This window comes from Mastigoproctus giganteus, chromosome 5 (genome assembly GCF_048544385.1).
Source record: "Mastigoproctus giganteus isolate SK-2022 chromosome 5, ASM4854438v1, whole genome shotgun sequence".
Taxonomy (NCBI): Eukaryota; Metazoa; Arthropoda; class Arachnida; order Uropygi; family Thelyphonidae; genus Mastigoproctus; species Mastigoproctus giganteus.
Window position 1 is genome coordinate 169,154,517 of NC_143579.1, and position 22,004 is coordinate 169,176,520.

The 22,004-nt window shown below is 39.1% G+C and overlaps 1 protein-coding gene across 1 annotated transcript in view; it reads left to right on the forward strand.

The window, feature by feature from the left end:
* LOC150085830 (uncharacterized) overlaps positions 1-4,095 on the forward strand; it is a 113,828-nt gene extending 109,733 nt beyond the window's left edge. The window contains exon 8 of the mRNA XM_090373511.1: positions 2,770-4,095. Coding sequence (XP_090229637.1) covers positions 2,770-3,834 — 1,065 coding nt within the window. The 3' untranslated portion in view covers positions 3,835-4,095. The remainder of the gene's footprint in view (positions 1-2,769) is intronic.
* Positions 4,096-22,004: the final 17,909 nt, after the last annotated feature.

The following is a 22,004-nucleotide window of genomic DNA, read 5'->3' on the forward strand; positions in this document are numbered from 1 at the left end:
ACCTGCAAACATTTTCTGAAAGACCCATCAGACACACCCTCCTTATGTCACCTCCACAAAACAGTAGTCATCTAGCCCTAACTGCAGGGCATCATAGAGACTCCACAGCATGGCAACTGGCTTCAAAGCTTATATCTATGTACAGTATGGGACCCCACATTTGGAATTTCGAAATCCAGAGGATTTGACAAAATTCATTTATGTGATGCTACTCTAATGTTACTCTGCCCACCTGTCTGTCAGAACATGGGAGATTGACAATTATTTTTTCATGAAATTTAATGGCTGCTATGCTTATTTGATAAATTGCATTTCTTTTTATTTCCTGAAGGAGTAACTACATTCTTTAAATGCATTAATTACTGAATTTTATCAGCTGTTCTGCTCATTCTCCCATCCCACCTGTGGCCTTTCCTCAGTGACTTCCAGTAGTGTACTGTTGGAGATTTTATGGTGAAGGTTTGTTCCATCATAAATAGTTCACCTTCCACAGATGTTATGATTGTGCTTTTGGCAAACTTTTGCAACACCTGCTGCAATCAGCAGTAATGGCAAAGTGATGTGTCCATTTTTCCATCAGCATAAGAGGAAGCTTTCAACTTCTATTCCTCTATGCAGTAGTCATTCTCTTTGTCCATTTAAAAAAATTTCCAAACAGTACATTAATACCAAAATATTAAAATATAGAAAAAAAAAAAAATATATATATATATATATATATATTCCAAACCAGTAAAACAGCCCTGATCGATTTCGATCTCGGCTGTTTTATGTACAAAAAAGTTAGCTGCACTTTCCCATGGCTGACAGTACATTGTCATGGCAAAGAATTTTGACCAACAGCCCAAGAGGATAGATACCCAGCTATTAAAAATAAATAATTAAAATAAGAAAAATTAAAGGGTGAGTGAAAAGCAAGCAATCAAAGAAATAAAAACAAAAAAACTGCAGAATTTATTGGATAATCCATGTATTTTTACGTAAAATCCTTTATGAATCTTTAAAAATTAAATTTTAAATTCTTTTCTGGTGATAACCAGAAAATGTGAGAAATAAATTTTATGACTCAATATCCCTATTATAGTGCAACCCTGATATACTGCACCTTGTTTCAGATATAATGCCAGTGTGAACATGTCCTGGAAGAGGAACATAAAAAAAAATAATAATAAATGCAGTTTATGGCAAACATACAATTTTCAAATAGATACTTACAGCAGCAAACTCCATACCTGATGAAAGGAGAACCAACAATTCAGTGGTTGCCAAGTGGTTGGACTGTTCAGCTACTTTTTTTTTTTTTATGTAAACCCCAAACACGAGAGGTGTTAGAATATATATATTGCACATGGGAATAAGTACACAAAAAGTATAAACATTTCTCCTCTGAGAGGGGAAATGAGAACGAGCTGCCAGTTACAGTATATTCGGTTATGAGCAACAGCATGCGACATCCTTTTCAAAGCCTTGAAATCCCATATCGATTGGCAAAAACTGCTAAACTCATAATGCAAAGTATGCCCTGGAATAAGTTAATCATATAATGAAGGGGTAGTTGTTAGACGAAACAGATTTTTTCTGTAATGTAATGGGAACGTGTACTTCTTTCTTTTAAAGTTTGTGTTGCAATTTTTTGACTGAAATCCCTTTCAAAAGGTCTGAAGCTGAGTTTTGAAGTGAATTTCATAAGGCACCACCTAATATGGCATACAATTTATTTATCGAAAAAAGCTTCTACTGGTTATGTTTTTCTGAAAAGAAATGCAGTATTGAATGTTGATACATCTTATTCTGTAATTAAGCTTTGTTACTTTGCGGTATCAAATGTAGATTTAAAAGGGAAATAAGTTTCATTTGTGTTAGCTATAAATGGATGGCTCAGGCAGTTCAGGATGCACATTGATGTCACCTGGTCCCAATTACATGGCATGGCACTATAATTGGAGACAAAAAAACCAACCACAACAACATGACTAACAGGGTTAAACTAAAAATAAAATAGACTGACCTTTGTGCCCTGTCTTGTTGTAAGGCCACAAGGCCAACAGTGGCTGGGGAACCTCTGCATTTAAAACATTAAACAAATCAATTGGCGACCTGACAGATATACTAAATCTGCCAACGTAATAGATTTGAATAATGGTAGCCCTTGTGCAGTAGAAAAATAATCCAGAACAGATGAGAGTACTCACAAGGCAACACCAAACCACTGACACAAACTAACAGTTAAATAAGAGTACATCCAAAAGAAACTGATTTATTCCCCCTCTCCCCTTCATTTATTGCTATTGTTATGTACTGGTTTTCTTTGTTTGCCGATTACTGGCTTGCCATACAGTTGGCATATTCTTATTACACATGCACACACTTGTGTATTGACAACTATATATTCAATTTTCTTAATTTTAGCTCCCTCCCCCTTTCATTCTGAAAAAGGGTTTGGTGCAGGGCCTGATATGTAGCCTATAAAGTTTTTGTAAGTTGTGAGTATTGTCAGGGCTTTGCACCCTCTAATATGTTTAGTAAAACTGAAATTTGTTACTGAAATTTGGGTAAGTATCTTTACAGTTAAAATACTTCTAAAGCTTCCTCATAATGTCTCTTAGTAATTACATAAATGAGTATGATTCTAAATTAATCAATTCTATTCTTGAAGATTTTATATTATCCTGTTCTTCTGATATTAGGATTAAATATCATGAAATATAGACATTTTAAAAACTTGATGCTGCTGCTGCTGTTATTGCATTCTATCATTAACGATTTCAGGTCCCAACTTCTGAGGTGGAGAGACAAGCTACTGATGAAAGTGGAAACTGCATTTCGAAACATACTGTTCAAGACTTAAACTCTTCTGAACCTTCAGATATTAGTGAAGAATTGCTAATCCAGAATTTAAAACTCGACCATAAGGAGCCTGAATTAGTTGCTCTTTCAGAAAAAAAAAGTGATGAAACTCGATTTCGTGGCTTTAGGCATCATAATACCAGAGGAAGGTATCAGAGAAGAAATGAAGGTTATCACCGTCAAGACCAAACATATAAAGAAAGAAAGCAATTTTCGGATAATAGAAATGAAGACAATGCAAGGCAGAATGAAGAATTTGATAAAAAGACTTACTATGAAGAAAATCTTCTGAAACATGACCTTGAAACTCGAAATTTTAACTATTCTAATGTATTTAAGGGATGTAATTCTGAAAATACGTGTAAAGTTTCTCGAAGGAACTTGAATGATTTTAGAACTCGTTTTACTGAACAGAGACAAAATCCACAATACAGTAAAAGTGATAATATTCTTCAGTACCCTGTAAATAAATCTAGTACAGTTCAGGCGGATCAAACTGATATAGCTGTAAGTTCTTCAGTTCCATTCAGTAATTCTGGAAAACACAGTGTTATCCCTCATTCCCGAAATGTGAAGCAGAAAGATTATTATGGTCTTAATCCAAGAGGCGAGTACAGAGGCAGGAGGCCAGATCACTTCTCTTCTGATAGGAATTATACCCAGCGAGCCCATAAATTTTTCCCAAAATACAATTATAATTATGGTTCCTCTAATAGACACAGAAAGGATGTTGTGGAACATGATGCTTTTCATACAGAAAATACAAGTTGCATATCTGATATAAGTAAAAGCAGGGAAAGAAAAGGTTATAGTGATTCTCAAACATCTTCTGAACACTCTGAAAGTAATTCTCTGACATTTGCTAATAAAAGAAGTTCTCATCCCCTATCAAAAAAAATGCATTCTTCTTACCCGGGCTTCAAACAGTCAAATACAGTGTATGGACCACCAAGAATAAAACCCCCACCTGGATTTAGCGAGAGCTGACAGTTGGCTGTTAATATTAGAGACTGTTATGTTTGGATAAAAGGATGGTTAAGGCTATGTTTATGTTATTAGATTAACTTGTTAATCAGATTGCCATCTTAAAAATCACCTACTTGTGAGTAGATGATATAAACCACTATTAATTAAGTACCTCTATCACCATTTATTATTTGTACTTTTGCTCTCTGTAAAGTTGTGGCAAATGATTGTCACTTGCAAATGCTTCATTGTGTATGCATAATAAAGCTATTGTGTAAAGCTTGTATAGCCTGTAATTTATTTTTTAAAAAAAATTATAAATAGTGATCCTTAATCAATATTATTTAGATTTATCAAGAAGAAATTTTAATCAGTTATTTAATCAGTATATCACTACTACGGTGTTCACAAAATTACATATTACACAACATATGCTGAGAATTAACAAAATTAAATGAAATTTGGTATAAACGTTCAGTATCTAGGAATAGATAATGTATTCAAACTTTGTCTAGGTAAAATGAAAGGTTAAGGAGATCACTTTTAAGATAATAAATTGCACAGTGCATTCAAAACAAAAGACAACCCATTGACCTAACCGTTTCTTTCTGTTACAGATCTCTAAGTACAAAAATGGTATATATTCTGCAGCAAAGAATATTCACTTTTGAAAGTTACATTGGAAATCACAGATTGGATGTAACCTGGAAAAAAATTTTCAGAGAAATATAACAAAAAATGTACTCTGAATAGCTTAGTAGAGGCATATGATGCAAGAAAGAAAGAAAGCAAGCTTATGCAGCATCAGCCAAAAAAAAAAAAAAAAAAAAATTCCCATTTCACCCAGCCATTCACTCCAAAAGTTTGTCCAGTTCTACCTTGAATTTATTTAAGCTATCAACTTACACAATGACAGATGGAAGTTTGTTCCAGCAGTCAACCACCTGCTGGCTAAAGGCAAAATTTTGCACATCTGTTCTAGAACTGTCTTTCCTCAATTTTAATTTATGCCCCCTCAGGCACGGAATCTGAGAAAGAATCGTATCAGCATTGAGCTTGCTTAAACCATTCAAGGCCTTATACACCTCAGTCAGATGACCTTGCAGATGCTGTCTCCAAATGTTGCTATTTGCAGAATTTAAAGTCTTTCTTGGTAAGAGCAACCCTTTGTTCCCCTCACCAATCTCGTTGCCCTTCTCTGTACTCATTCCAGCAGCTCTGCGTCTTTTCTAAAATAAGGCCTCCAGACCTGTATGCAGTACTCAAGGTGACTATGGCCTTATACAAGGGGATAATCACCTCCTTATCCCTTCTAGCAAAATTGCTGTATATTATTGACAAGACCCCAAGAGCTACGCTTGCCACCCATCTGCACTACTCAGAAAACTTCACAACTGAAATTCACAACTTCACTGACTGCAATTACCTCCAGGTCTTTTTCATTCTCCACTACCCTGAATGTAGTACCACACAGTTGGTACATTACTCTGAGGTTACTGCTACCCATATGAAGTACTTTGCATTTGTCAATGTTAAACTTCAGTTGCTACCGCTCTTCCCATCTGCTCAACTTTTCTAGATCCTGTTGTAGTAGTGTACTGTCATTAACAATGCTACCAACCTTCGTATTGTCTGCAAACTTGGATGTTAAGCCTGATATGGCACCTCCATAGCCAGGTGGGCAGGAACAGCAGTGCATTGCACACGCTTCTTGATTAGACTGGGTTTCGAGCCCGTCACCACCAAATACGGAGGATGCGGAAAGGTCAGGGAATGACTACTGCATATCCCCGGAGCAATATGGCCTTAGTTGCTAATGCTCCTAAAAACCAAACAACAGACAACATAAGCCTGACATACCTTCATCAGTATCATTGATAAATAGAAAAAACAACAATGGGCTCCAATAATGTTATTATTAGTAGAGTCCCTGGGGGACTCCAGTAATAACATTGGTCCACAAAGAGCAGTGTCCATTGATTACTACACTGACTTATCCTACTCAACCATCCCTTTATCCATAGCAGCAACTTGCCCTTAATGCCATACTGCTCCAATTTGTACAGTGGTCCTCCATGCGAAACAGTATCAAAAGCTTTCCTAAAATCCAAGTACCAGGTAAAACAGAAATCCAGGTAATATTGGAATTATTTTTTGCATCCAGTTCCTTCGTGACCACAACATAGTATCCAATCAAAGTGGTCAGACAAGACTTCCCCTTAACATATCCATGCTGTCTGAACTATACATGCAGTTTTATTTCGATGATCGTGCAGAGCTTCTTTAACCAGACTCCATTATTTCCCACAGAACAGAAGTTAAACTAACAGGTCTGCAAATTACTCATGTCACCTTTTGATCCCCCTTTGTGAATTGGGGATACATTTCTTATAATCATTGCTAAGGGTTTGCTTACTTCCTTTGCTACCTCCTTTAATATAACTGGTGCATTTCTTATGTTCAATTTCAGCAATTTCTTCTCCACTTTGCTCTCAGTTATTACAAAATCATTTAGCTCTTCTTTGGTTTGATAAGCTTCTGGCCTCCACTTCTCTACAGACTTCCTCATGTGTGAATGTAGATGCAAAACACTCATTCAGTTTGTCAGCTACCTCAGCACATTCATCAACAATCGAACCGTTGATATCAAGTGGGCCAATCTGATTCATTTCCTGGCTTCTAGAGTTTAGATAAGTAAAGAAGTCTTTGCTTAGATAGTAACCTGCAAAATTCTCTGAATAAGAGAAAGGGAATCAATCTCACAATAAGAGACTAAGTTTTTATCATTTATGGCTCCCAGAAATCACTGTAAATACCGATTTTGAAGTGCAACACAATAGCTATGTAATGAAATTTTCTAATGCTTGTGGGGTGATCTGACATTAAGCAACTGCTAAACTTAGTAAACTAAATACTGTTGATAGTACCCACTGTCAATAGTTAATTGATTTCTGTTTTACCTGGTGCAAAAGCTGCTGAGACTATAGTGTGCCAGGCATCAATGGTATTGGAATATATTATATTCTCAGTTAAAACATACAAAAAGTTGCAAAGTTTTTTTTTTTTTTTAAACTAGTTCTTTGTTTACTATTTTCCATGCAATCTTAATTTTTCACTTTAAAAATTTTACATACTGTTATTATGCAATCCTGGTATAACAAAGCAAACTAGTTTGGATTCACCTTCAATTCACTACCGCCTCTCAGACCCTTATAAACCTTAATCAGATCCTGATTACCAACACTGCTCACACAGTCAAAACTTCTCATATGGATGCTCTTTAGTCAATGTCACTATCTTTGGCCCTTTTTGAGCAGCCTGATGGTTTTTTTTAGATGCAATTTCACAAGTGTCGTAAAGTGTGTTAATTGTCTGACACACCAGGGGTCCCCCCCCTCATCTCCACTTTGTGTACTCTATTTTTGTAACACAGAACTCTGTGGAGGCCAGAGATTTAAAAAGTGTGTGGGGAGTGGAATGTCGTGTAGTGTTATGTTCTGTTGTTTCTCTGACCATTTAGCTATTGGGCCCCTATTGGGACCCACCGTTGCCCATACTTTGTCATGAGAAGGCAGTTCAGGCACCAAACAGATTAAGTACATTTATCTGTTTGGCCTGTCACCTAATTTCCAAGGAGACAGACTAGTATCCTCCCCCCTGCCTGGGGATTGGGTTTTAAAGGGAACTGGGTTTGAGTACCCAGTTCAGATTGCCAAATGGTGCGTTGTGTCGTTTTGCGTAGGATGGCCAAACTGCCCATCCTGCTCCGGGGGTAGGATATGTTCGCTGACGGTGGGGAGTGGGAGAGACAGACATTTAGTTCATTCATAATCTGCATTCTGTTTTTATACTTTTTTCTTATATTTTATTTATTTTTCACACACTTCGGGAGGGGATGCAATGATTTGTAATGTAAATTTAATACTAATGCATAATAGTTAAATAAGAAAGAATATAAATGATTAGAACTAGGGTTTAAACTTAACTGTAACATTTATGGTTTATGTTCTTTTCACACAGTTATACTCATTCATCCTTTCAGCATTCATTTCATTTGTTCAACTCTTCCTTTCTGCACTGCACTCTCTAGGCACCTCAATTTACTGTTATTCTTCAGTTGTGGTGCAGGCCTAGCCACAATTTTTTTTGCAGGCCAGGGCAGAATGCACTGATAGCATTTGTGTTAGTATATATAAAGTAATATAAGTTATTTTTAACTTTGTATTCTTTCGGCCAATTACATTTGCTCTTCCACTCATTCACCAGTAACACTCATTCACTCTCTCTTTCAATCATGCTGGGTCACTCTTTCTTTTACCAAAACTGACATTTATTCCCTTTTTCCATAATTCCTAATTCACTCTTTCACTCAGTGCGGAGCCTATCATTCTATCTTTCATTCTCATTTATTCTACATTGCATCCCATTGCTACTATCTTACTGATATTTTCAGCTAATCTGCTTCCCTGTGTGCCTCAACATCTGCCTCCCCTAAATAAGTAATTATTTGGTGTGCGGTCCCAGGTTCCTACACATGGCAGGGTAGTCCTGGGGGGTACTCAGGTCAACCGGTTTTGTTGTGTCAGGTTTCTGTCAGGGCACAGAATACTGCTATCCTGACAGTTTTTAAGTCATCTGGGCGTGGTGGGAGATTTCGGCAATTTTAACTATTGATTATTGTTTAATTGCTGGGGGGCTGAATTGCCATTCTTTGAACAGTTCCACGCATTTTGAATACTTTGTGCGAAGGATGTAAAGGCTTTATAGTTTTCCTCTTCTATGATAAACAGGTGTTCTTCTCCCCTGGGAAGGGGCCCTGATCTGTGCTATTAGCTGTGTTCTGAGGATCATAAATTATACATTCGTACAGAATGTGTGTCCAGTCTTAATTCTTGCGACAGGTGCAGTTTGTGCCATCAGGCAGCCCTAAAGAGGTTAGTTTTGCTTTTAGGGAGTCCTGACCTGTCAGTATATATGTTTCAAAAAGTCCAGGGGCATACCACTTAGTTGGCTTTGGGTAGCCGCGAGCATCCTACCAGCCGTGTTGTTCGGATATGCTCTGACCCAGTCGTCTGGCCATTACAGTTAAGTCTGCTGCCTTTCCTATCTGTAGAACAAGAGTAACACTGATTAAAGGAGTTCAGTATCGTGTTTTTTATACCGTGTCGCGACCCTTGCATGTGCTGTAGTTCACCTGCAGTTGCTTTGATTTACATAACGACTCACTGGTCATAATGTTTTGGCTCATTGATGTATACAAAAGTTAAATTACAAGAGAAATTAAAATCCTACCAGCTGTGTTGTTCGGATATGCTCTGACCCAGTCATCTGGCCATTACAGTTAAGTCTGCGGCCTTTCCCATCTGTAGAACAAGAGTAACACTGATTAATTGAGCTCAGTATCAGGTGTTTTTTATACCGTGTCACGACCTTCGCATGTGCCATAGTTCATCTGCAGTTGCTTTGATTTACATAACGACTCACTGGTCATAATGTTTTGGCTCATCGGTGTATACAAAAGTTAAGTTACAAGAGTCAAATTTAAGTTCAAGCTCAGAAAATACAAAATGAAAACAATAACATCAATTTTTTGCAAGTTTTCAGTCAAGTTTAAACTTAGTTTTGTACACATTAGTACTAAACAGAAAACAATTAAAGAATTTAAATAGTAATAATATAAGTTGCCATAGTTAATGCAAAGCATAAGAGTTTGTGTGCACTTACAATATTGCAAGATGAAAGTACAGTTCAGCTTATGGTTATTAATTAGCATTAGCATTAGTAGAGGCATTTGATGCAAGAAAGCAAGCTTATGCAGCATCAGCCAAAAAAAAAAAACCACTTCCACTTCACCCCTCTGTTCGTTCGAAATACCTGTCCAGCTGAGCCTTAAACTTATTTAGGCTATCAACCTCCACCACAAGGGATGGCAGTCTGTTCCACCAACCAACCACCCGCTGGCTAAAGGCAAATTTCCGCACGTCTATCCTACATCTGTCTTTCCTCAATTTGAATTTATGCCCTCTCAGGTGATTATTCTGAGCGAGAGGAAGAATCCCGTCAGCATTGAGCATGCTCAAACCATTCAAGGCTTTATACACCTCTATCAGATCACCTCGCTGGTGCCTAGTCTCCAGACACTGTAATTTGCAAAATTTAAGCCTTTCTTCGTATGAGCACACCTTTGTTCGATTCACTAATCTTGTTGCCCTTCTCTGTACTCGTTCCAGCAGCTCTACATCCTTCTTGAAGTGAGGCCTCCAGACCTGTATACAGTACTCTAGGTGTGGCCTGACCATTGACCCATCGTCTGGCCATTACAGTTAAGTCTGCTGCCTTTCCTATCTGTAGAACAAGAGTAACACTGATTAAAGGAGCTCAGTATCATGTGTTTTTTATACCGTATAGAAGGGAATAATCACCTTCTTATCCCTGCTAGAAAAATTCCTATATGTCATTGACAATACACCATGAGCTACTCTTGCAGCCCGTCTGCACTGCTCAGAGAACTTCATATCTGCCTGCACAACCACCCCCAGGTCCCTTTCATTCTCTACCACTGTCAGTGTAGTACCACAGAGTTGATACGTTGCTCTGGGGTTGCTATTTCCCATGTGTAGTACTTTACATTTGTCAATGTTAAACTTCATTTGCCACCTCTCAGCCCATCTGCTCAACCTTTCCAGATCCTGTTGCAGCAGCATAGTGTCAGTAGTGTCCTTGAAAACCCTGCCTACCTTTGTATCGTCTGCAAACTTGGACATTAAGCTTGATATACCATGATCAATATCATTTATAAATACAGAAAACAATAATGGACCCAACACAGCCCTGAGGGACTCCACTAATAATACTAGTCCACGACGAGCAGTGCCCATTGATTACCACTCTCTGTCTTCTCCCCCTCACCACCCCTTTATCCACAGCAGCAACTTGCCTCCAATGTCACACTGCTCCAATTTGTGCAGTAGTCTTTCATGTGCAACAGTATCAAAAGCCTTTCTAAGATCCAAGTATATAATATCAAAGTTATTCCCTGCATCCAGTTGCTTTGTGACTGCATCATAGTATCCAATCAAATTGGTCAGGCAAGATTTCCCCTTAACAAAACCATGCTGTGTCCGAGCTATAACTGAAGTCGTGTCTAAATGATCCTGCAGTGCTTTAACTAGTGCCTCCATTAATTTTCCTGGAACAGAAGTTAAACTCACAGGTCTATAATTACTTGTGTCAGCCTTTGATCCTCCTTTGTGAATTGGGGTCACATTTGCACATCTCCAGTCTGTGGGTACCTCCCCTGAGTCCAAGGAAGCTCTCATAATTATGGCTAAGGGTTTGCTTACTTCCTCTGCTGCCTCCTTTAATATAACTGGATAGATCCCATCCACCCCAGGTGCCGTTCTTGTGTTTATCTTCAACAATTTCTCCTCCACTTTACTCAGTAATTACAAGATTCTCTAGCTTACTGCTAGAGTTGAATACACCTCTGGCATTCCCCTCGCTAAATAACTCCTCATGTGTGAATGTCGATGCAAAATATTCATCTAGTTTGTTAGCTACCTGAGCAGGATCATCAACAGTTGACCCATCAATATCAAGTGGACCAATTGTGATTCATCCCCTTCCTTCTAGAGTTTACATAAGTAAAGAACTCTTTGCTGTTTTTCTTTGCATCCCTTGCCAAAGATTTCTCGTAATCTGCCTTCGCCTGCCAAACCTCCTTTGTAACTTGGTTACAGATCAACTTGTATCTGTCATAGGCTTCTGTGTCGTGTTAATTTGTATGTATCCCATGCATGTTTCTTCTCTGCCATATGCCTCATTAGTTCATCTGACATCCATTTAGGCCTAAACCTTGAACAATATTTCTTAGTTGGTATGTAAAGCCTAATAGCTTCCAAGATAAGTTCTTTGAATGCTTCCCATTTTGCATTTGCTGTTGGTAACATCATCAGTTGGTCCCACTGTATAGAATTTAAATACAGTCTCAGTCCATCATAGTCGCCTTTACGAAAGCAATAACCCTTCCCTTTACCCCTAATGGTAGTTACCTCTTTGAGTAAATCCCACTTCAGCACACTGTGATCACTGCCACCTAGTAGTTCCTTTATCTGCAGATTCTTAATTCATGAAGAATCACTGCTGATAATCAAATCAAGAGTATTCCTCCCTCTAGTTGCTTCCCGAACATGCTGATGTAGAAAACAATCATCCAATAAATCCACGAAAGCCTTGCTAGTGTGTGAGTGACCAGCCCCCAATTTCCAGTCAATATCTGGGAAATTAAAATCTCCCATTATAAGACTCTGATTTACTGGCCCACTCTATTTCCCTGTACAGTTTCTTATTATACTCATCAGAGTCATTAGGCCTTATAGCACACTCCCACTCTCAATTTTAATCTCCCAATGCTTATGTCACACCAAATGACTCGACACTGCACTGTCCAGCGATGTCCACTGGCTTGACTTCCTTGGATTTTATGTATTTCTTAACTAATAGCATAACCCCTCCTCCCTTCCTATCCAGTCTATCCTTTCTGTAGACGTACTCCCCAAATTCCAGTTCTGCATTCCTTATATCTGTGTGACACCACGTCTCTGATATCCCAACAATATCTGCCTTTGATGTTTTGAGCAATAACTCAAATTCATCAAATTTATTTACTATACTCCTAGCATTGGTGTACACGCAAGTATACATGCATCTATTTCTATTCTTAGCTACCCTAACACAACCCATGTGTTTACTTGTACCACAATGACTCCCAGCAGTCTCTGAAATGTCCTGCATCTTGTTTTTCAGGCTTCTCCTCATTTCAATAGAAGCAGTGAAAGAATTTCTTTCACCTCTGCTAGTGGCTACTGTTTATCTATTCGTCTTTATTATTAATTACAGTAAATAATAATAATAATTACTGTTAATTATTATGATTATTTACTGCTCTGCTTAAGAGCTGCCCCTTGGACAGCAGTAAGCTAGGGGGTGATATTTCCATTCTGTGGTTAAGGCAGGGCCATGTGTCTGGCGAGTACATGGAGCACACGTATGCTTAACCTTAAAGGTGCAGAGCTTATTGTTTATGATTTTACCTACTTCAAAGTTGTGGAATACCGAAGTGTCCCAAATTAAAGGACATTATTTTATCAAATGTGTTGTAAATTAAAAAACATGAGAAATATGTGAAAAAATATATAGGACTGAGGCAGCCCATCACCTGTTCTTGCCCGTGGTATCTCTTCAATCTTGACTGTCTTAGTGCTCACAGCTAGGCATCTTTGGATTAATAGATCTCAAGAGGGGGGGGGGGAACAGTGATGGCTTCACTTTATTTTACATTCATCGTGTCATGGGAAGCAATGTCGTGGCAATTTTCCTTCTGGTGGTCTGTCATAACTAAGTTTGTATATATGTGTCCGTTAGCTTCTGGCGTGTGTACACTGCTGCCACTTTATTAGATATATCTACCTAATAGTGTGTTGAACCTTCAAAACAGCCTGAATTTGGCTAGGCATGGATTGAACAAGATGCTGAAAATGTGCAGGAATTATTATTATTAGTCATATGGTAAAGGAAGCCTGAGGCCTATGTTACACCAGCCAAAAAAAAAAAAAAAAATTCTTGAGTTACCTTGAGAGAGAGAGAAAAAGTAGAAAGGAATCACCAAGAAAGAGAAGAATGATGACATCCAGCTCAGGACCCTGGGTTTGCCAAGCCCATACTCACCAGATGTGAGCTCCCGGTGTTAAATGGAGTACCATGCAGACATGAATGTGTCACAAAGTTCCTTGAGATTTGACAGAGGTGTAGGACAGCCCTTTCCAGCTCATCCCAAAGATGTTCAACAGTATTGAGATCCGTGGACTGAGTGGGCCACTGCAGCAAAGAAAAGTCAGTCGTGTTCATTGAACCATTCAATAGTGATTCGGGCTTTGTGCACTGGCACATCCTGCTGGAAGTAACCATCTGACAGGATAAACTGTCAACATGAGCCGATGCACTTGGTCATCAACGATGTTTAGGTACGATGTGGCATTCAGATGTGGATCTGTGGATATCAATGGACCCAATGTGTACCAAGAAAACATTCCCCACACCACCTTGCGCAGTAGTCATCAGACATGACGGGTCCATGGATTCATGTTGTTTTCGCCAAATTCTGAGCCTTCCGAATTCTGAGCAGATCAAGCAACTGTTTTCCAATCCTCGGTAGTCCAGTGCTGGTTTTGCTGTGCCAACAGGAGGCGTGCTCTCTTGTTCTTCATTCATAACAAAGGTACGTGATGTGGCCATCGGCTGTTGTAGCCCATTCTTGACAAAGTGCAACTAGTGGTCCGTTGTGTATTTTGTTCTGTGCACCAAGGTTGTATTCTGACATAATGTGCAACATTGTGGCCCGTTGTTTGCTTGCACAATTCTTGCCATCCTTCTCTGACCTCTCTCATCAACAAGTGATTTTCTTCCATAGGAGTGCCGTTGAGAGGATGTTTTCTGTTCGTTGCACCATTGAAACTGGTGCGTGTAAAGTTCAGAACTGCCATTTCAGAGATGCTTTGCCCAGCTCGTCTTGCACCTACTACCATACCACGTTGAAAGTCCGGTAGATCACTCCTTTTCCCCATTCTTGCTACAGTTTGTACGCTTAACTGATACTAGAAAGGTTGTTCTGCTGCATTTATATCCACAACTGTGGTCATGTGACTTGCAACATTGTGGGACAAACCATTTGTGTGCACAGCAGGGGTGTACCTAATAAAGTTGCAGCACAGTATTTTTGCTGCTGGCAGAATTTATTCAGGTCGATGGCTAGATTGTTGATCAAATCTACCGTGTTTCCTGGGTACATGCGTCTCAAGCCTTTCAGGTTGCTTAAACATTCTGAGTGGGAACTTTGGGTCCACTTGATTTCTTCCGGCAGTGCGGGGAGTTTTTTTTATCAGATCAATGATGTCCAGTCGTTCTGTGATTAATCTAGCAAGTGTAAGAAGGTTTTCTGCCACAATCTGTTGTTTCCATGGGGTTAGTTCGAGATTTATGCAGAGTTGGGCCTTAGAAATGGTGTATTGGTTGCCACTCTGCCATTTCAGGAGCCAGAATTCCAGGCTGAGGAACTTGTTCAAGTGTGTTGTGGGAGCAGAGGACCAAATAGTTGCTACATAGAGAGGTATGGGATAGAGACATCGGACAACATATTTCTTTACCAGTTCGATGTCATGAATTCCCGTTAGTTCCTGGTGCATCACCCACATAGTGGAGTATATTTTGGTTTTTGTGTTCAGGAGATGAGCCTCGAATGTCAGCCCCTCATCTCATACTAATTCGAGATCCTTGTGTGCTTTAACTTTCTGAATGGGTGATCTATTGATGGTAAGATTATTATTATTATTAGCCATATGGTGCAAGGAAGCCTGAGGCCTATGCTGCACCAGCCAAAAAAAATTTCTGAGTTATCCTGTACGTGTGTGTGTGTGTGTGTGTGTGTGTGTGTGTGTGTGTGTGTGTGTGTGTGTGTGTGTGTGTGTGTGAGAGAGAGAAGTAGAAGGAAATCACCAAGAAAGAGAAGAATGATGATATCCAGCTGAGGACCCTGGGTGTGCCAAGCCCATACTCACCAGATGTGAGCCCCTGGGGTATAAGATGATATCATTGCGTAACTTCTCCCAGGTGAAAGACATTTGAGCTGTCTTTGCTTGATTAATCTGTAATCCGATTGAGGCCAGATATTGTTGAAGGTTATGGATATTTTTTCTTGTCTGCATGGTAGTGCTAAGAACCTGATGTTGGTTAGAAGATGTGACGTAAAGTTTCAGGTTATCAGCGTATGAATGAAAGTCAGTTTGGGATGCCATGGAGGGCTGCAGCACTGCGGCAAATAGGATTGACGATAGGACCCCCTTGTGGTACACCCCTATTAGTAATGCATGCTGTCCGAAAACTGCGATGTGAGATGATGAGATGTCCATGCTCCAGGATTGATTTAATGATGCTGAAAGTTCTTCCTGTGATGTTGAAGTAATGCTGGAGAATGGTGATTAGAGCTGTTATGTCTATTTTGTCATAGGCTGCTTTTATGCAAAGAAAATAACATCAAGCTGTGTCCTGTTGTTGAGGGCTTTTTGGATTCTGATAAGGGTGGCCAGGAGGTTGCTATTAGTAGATCTCCCCTTAATTACGGTATGGAGGTACGACGGGCTGTAATTGAAACTGGTCTGTAATGGCGGGCTGAATTGCTTTTTCAAATATCTTGAGAACCCCACAGCCGATTGGCAATAAGCCTGAAATCTTGAGGCCAATTGGGGTCTTTGCATTTAGAGACTGGCCGAATAAAGTATGTGTTCCAGATCTTTGGAATCTCTCCACTTTCTAGGATTTTATTGAAAATGTGGACTAGTTCTATAATATATGAACTACAGGTTTTGATGAGAAACGGGAAACCGGTCGGGACCGACTACAGCTTTCAGTTTTTTTTTTTGACGATCTCCATCAGATGGCTTTGGGTTATGGTTAGGAGTGATATTGGAAGTTTGCAGCGAAGGCCAAAAAGTAACGGGGATTGTGCATGTGACTGGTCAGCCTGTTGAAAAGTGAGCTCAGTCCATTCCTTAAATATTTCTTCCTTCATAGTGATTTGCTTGTGGCTCTGTTTTTGGAGTCTTTTAGATATTTTCAGCTTATCCAGGGCAAGTTGGTTACAGACAAGTCGTTTTTGTCTTAAGAAGAGAGCCCTTGCCTTTTTATAGGCACTGAAGTTTTTGGCGTCAGCTGATTTTCTCCCTCGTCAGTAGGCCTTTTGCTTCTGGAGGAAAGTAAAGTTTGTTTGATTGTTCGATTAAACCATACTGAGGTGATGCGTATTTCTTTTGCAGCTCCCTCTTTGGCTATTCCATAAAGCTCTTCGGATTGGTGGCTTAGGGCTATGTCAGGAGGGACAGTAAACAGGTGTGTTCAGTTGAATTCTCTGAGTTGTCTGAGAATGATTTCTGGTTTCAGGAATTCTGTGGAAAAGTTTAGTTCTCTCTCAAGTTGAATGAAGATTGTGATTTTTTTTTATCCAAAAGTTCCATGTACAGAACAGAGTTTTAAGTATTTGCAGTAAGTGAGACAGTCTCCCTTAGGTTGAATATCTTTGAAACGAAATCCTGATGGGCCTGGAAATTGGTTCTGCTTCTTACAAGGATGTCTTCATCAGCAGGTGAAACTATTCCAATGACTTCAAAGAACTGATGCCATCATAAAGAGGACATCGAAACATGATGAGTGGAGTCCTCACCGAGCACCGCATGAACGCAGATTAGTTGCAGACAAGTTAAAATAATACAATTTGGTGTTAAGCGATCCATGTCCTGTAAGAACGAAAAATGAACTAGTTTGGAATTAGCCACTTGTTAGTGGCTTTGTTAAATAATGCAGCCTTAGGAAAGAAACGAAATGTTATCTGTCACTTCAAAAACGCAACCATATGGACCGTCATCAATCAATTAGAAAAAGAAAACACGTGCTTTTTCAAATTTAGGGGGAGCTGTAGGATCAATACCGATCTCAAACTCGGCAGCGTAACCTTTCCTAATGGAAATAAGAAAGCCCCAAAGAATTACGAATAAACCTATAAGGCAAAAATTTGAAATGGAGGAGTGGAGACTGTGCAACAAGCACGAGTAATAATGAGAAAAAAAAAGACCTTTGGATGGAATTTAACTTGCCCTGTACAGTGAAGAGCCTGACACCATAATACCCAACACCATAGGAAACAATAGGTGGGACAAGAGCTTTGTACATGAGTCTTAGAATTTTTGCTCTTACTCCCCACTCTTGATGAGAAATTCGAATAAACAAAAGGATTTTTTTTTAAAATTTCTTTGCCAATCGAGATATATACAAGAAAAGAAAGTGTACAATAATTAAACCTAAATATTTTGTAGAGCTGACCACTGGGACAAAAGAATTATTAAATTTAATTAGAGGGTGGGGTCTAGTCGAAAAAATATCCTTTAAAAACCATCGCACATGTTTTAGTTAGAATAAATTTTCAATTTATGACTTAAGCTGTAACTGTGTATAAAAATAGAATTTTATTTGCATTATTTTTCAGTTGTATGTATAATTACCATAAAAGAAAAGTGCTGTCATCCACGAACAGTATTGATGAATAATAGTCGAAAGTTTTATACAACCACTGGCTGATAACCGTGTTCTGAAGGAAGGGTCCTAAAACCGATCCCTGGAGGCCACCTCGAAAAGCTTGCCTGGCGAGTTTTTCGAGGTGGATACAACAGTTACGAACTGATTTTTTTTTCTTTTTTTTTTTTTTTATGTAAACCCCAAACACGAAAGGTGTTAGAACCTATAGTACTTGTGTTGGAGGTTGAGAAGACGAAAGAAGATATTTGTTGACATTGGACTTGAACTTCTGTAGATTGTAATTTTCAGGAAATACGTACGAAGGAAGGTTGTTCCAGAAAACGGCAGTTGAATGAATAAACGAGGAAGATGAAAAGTTGGATCTGAGTTTGAAGTTGGACAGTAAATGGATGTTAGCTGGTGGCGGCACGTGTTCGGACTGTTTTGAAAGAGAGAGCAGGAATTATAGAAGCTAATTCAGAAGAACAGTGCCCATGGAAGTATTCGTAGAAGAGGCTTGCAGCAGAAACAGTACGTCTATGAGACAGCGAGTGCAGAGACTCTGTTAGAGATGAATCATTAATTAACCTAACTGCCCTCTTCTGAATGGAATCAAGAAGCCTGAGAGAGGTTTTGGGGGCACCACCCCAGATGTGGGAACAATATTCCATGGCAGGGCGGATTTCCGATTTATACAGAGTGAGCAGCTGTTTGGAAGAAAAGTAACACCGAGAGCGAAAGACAAAACCAAGTTTTTTAGATGCAGAGAAAGCAATATTTGTAATGTACTTCTGCCAAGAGAGATTAGAAGTCAGGGTAATCCCCAAAAGAGATATATCATTTTGCCTAGAAATCGGAGTGTCACTAAAGATAAGCATAGGAGCAGAAGAATCCTTTTTGCGAGATATAAGACAAGACTGAGTTTTAGAAGGGTTGAAATCAACTAAGTTGTCTTTGCCCCACTGGAAAATTACCTGAAGATCGGCATTTAAGAAACTGGTAGCAGATTTTCAAGAAGTTGAAGCTGATTGAGCGGGACAAGGTTTCTCAAAATGGAAAGTTGAATGCAATGTGCTATCATCGGCAAAACTATGGATAGGATTTCCAGTCAATGGAAGAAGGTCATTAATATACAAGAGGAAAAGAGTGGGGGAAAGAAATTAACCTTGGGGGATACCGGAATTGGTGGTGAAGTTAGAAGACAGAGAGCCATCTACCATCACCTTCAGTGAGCGATCAGAGAGAAAACTGGATAACCAATTACTAAAAACAGTTGGCAAACCATAAGATGGAAGCTTGTTTAGAAGACCTTTATGCCAAACACGATCGAAAGCCTTTGAGATGTCAAGAGCAACTACTTGTGTTTCACTGAACCTTTCCATTGAATTAGTCCATAAATTGGTAACATAAGCCAGAATATCACCAGTGGATCGACACTGACGGAATCCACACTGGCGATCGTTGATCAGACGGAAGGTTTCTAGGTAGTTTAAAATTTTGACGGTTAATTGATTTCTCCATTACTTTAGAAGGAGTAGAAGTAATTGCAATGGGACGATAATTGGATGGGAGGGATTTGTCACCTTTTTTAGGAACTGGCTGGATATGAGCAAATTTCCAAGCAGAAGGAAAAACACCTTTGGAATAAGAAAGTGAAAAAAGGCGGCAAAGAATAGGAGTAAGTTCAGGAGCACAGGTTTTGAGAACAAGTGGAGAACTACCATCGGAAACTGGGGCTTTCTTAGCATCAAGATTCTTCAAAATCCTTCTGACATCCTTTTGACGGAAGACCATAGAAGGCATTGAATGGAGCGTGTTGGGAATAGTGGGAAGTGTTTTACCAAGATCGTTAATGCATGAGTTGAAACAAAAATGGGACACTAGCAGGTCAGTTTTATCCTTGGCTGAAGTGATAACAGAACCATCTGGTTTGGACAGAGCTGGAGCAGAGATGGACAAAAGTTGTGGCCAATAACTTTGGCAAGAGACCAGAATGCTCGGCTACCATTAGGGCAAGAAGCAAGTTTTCTACTCTTAGCCTGTTCAAACTCTAGTTTGGACAGGTTAATAACTGCTTTACAATTATTGCGAGCTTTGGTGTAGGCAGAAAATGAAACTAAAAAATTAGAAACAAGTCAATTATGATATGCAACATTCTTCTCTTGAACAGCCTCAGCACATTTATTGAAAAACCAAGGTTTAGATAAAGGACGGGATTTTAAAGTGGAGTGTGGGATAAAGGATTCCATTCCTGCAAGGATAATTTCACTGACACGATCTGAGCAAACGTTGACATCAGAAGGTTTGAAATAGTAATCCAACCAAGGAAAAGAAGAAAAGAAGTCTCGCAGGTCATCCCATTTTGCATTCTTGTAATGCCAAACAACACAAGGTTGGGAATAGCCATGAGATAAAGGTTCCATTGGAGAAGAGACAATCACCAAGTTGTGATCTGAAGTGCCTAAAGGAGCTCTCACTTCGACCGTGTACTTAGAAGGGTTGTTTGCGAGAAAAAGATCAAGTATATTGGCTGTATGATTAGGATTGTCCGGTATTCTTGTAGGTAAATGAACAATCTGTGCAAGATCATTAGTAATAGCAAAAGCCTCAGCATCTCGACCAGCTGGGTCGGTGTGACTAGAAAACGGAAGCCAGCTGGAGTTGTGAATATTAAAATCACCAAGGAAAATTACCTCACTGTTAGAAAAGTTGGACTGGAGAAAGTCAAGTTGCAAAGAGAGGAAGTCAAAGAGCTCCAAGTGATTAGTTGAGTTGGGAGAACGGTAGAGACAACAGATGAATTGGACACAATGAGGTAGAGAGATTTTAGGCCAGAGAAGATCAAAGAGAAGAGATTCCAAATTGCCAAGTCTCTGACAGGGAATATCAGAACGGACATATGCACAAGTACCACATTTGAGGTGAAAAGAATCATACAGCGAATAATTTGGGCATCTGAGATGAGCAGTAGTTGAATCAACCGATAACTGAGATTCTGTCAGAAAAAGTACATGGGGTTTGGCAGACTGAAATGGACATCGTTGAGATTAGAATTGAGACCACGTATATTTGTGAAATGAATTAGGAAGTGCTTGGGAGGTTTAGTTCTTTTCGCAGATAAGCTTGCTCTATTAGTTTGACAATTCATGGTGTATTCAATAGTAAGAAAAAGTGAGTGGGACATGCTGTGTGAAGTAATGAAATTTTTGAATATGGCGTACACATGGTAAGAATAGACTCCGAGACGGACAAACACTCCAGATCTGTTTTACAGGCCGCTTCGAGCAAGACTCCTTTGTTCTCACCACCCTAAGAGATTTGATCTTAACATTTTTTAAATCCGATTTAAGAGTTTTGGCCACCAATGTCTTAACGTCAGTACTTAACTTACAATCACTGTTTTCAGAAGCTTTAAGAATTTAAGACATCATCAGGTTTCACTTTAGGAACATTTGCAGCAGAACTGACTGTATCAGCAAAGGTCCTGACAGGAGAGGTATCAGTAGCAATGTCTTCCTGCAAAGTTGAATCATCCGTGATATGATCCACAAGTGTTCGTCTGGTCATATTCTTCAAATGGAGATTAAGACATTCGACTCTTAATATTCAAAATGCAATTTGTACAATAAGGTTTCCGGGCAAGTTTATTCATTAATATTGATGTTCCAGAAAACGCCTGTGTTTTTTATGATCGACTAGTGGTTTATATATTAGGACAACAATATCGTGTTCTCAAGGTCTATTCTGAAACGTGGAGAATAGATTCGCAACAACGAATTGGCGTTGTGTTTATTCACTCTGAACTCCTCCTATAAGTTAGACCTCAGAATACCGCAAAACTGTGACTCTTTTACTATAAAACTCGTGCTGTGGGTAGCAAGAGAATGGCTAAGAGGCATTGGATGATTAAACAAAACATAGTTTATTAACTCTAGCATACAAACAGGTGTAAAATGATATGGTTATGTACATTTAGATGATTATATAAGAGCTCTAGCTCTTCTCAAAAAGGATAAAACGATATACTATAAGGCTAATGATACATGTGTATAAACCTGTTGTAAGATCTGAAA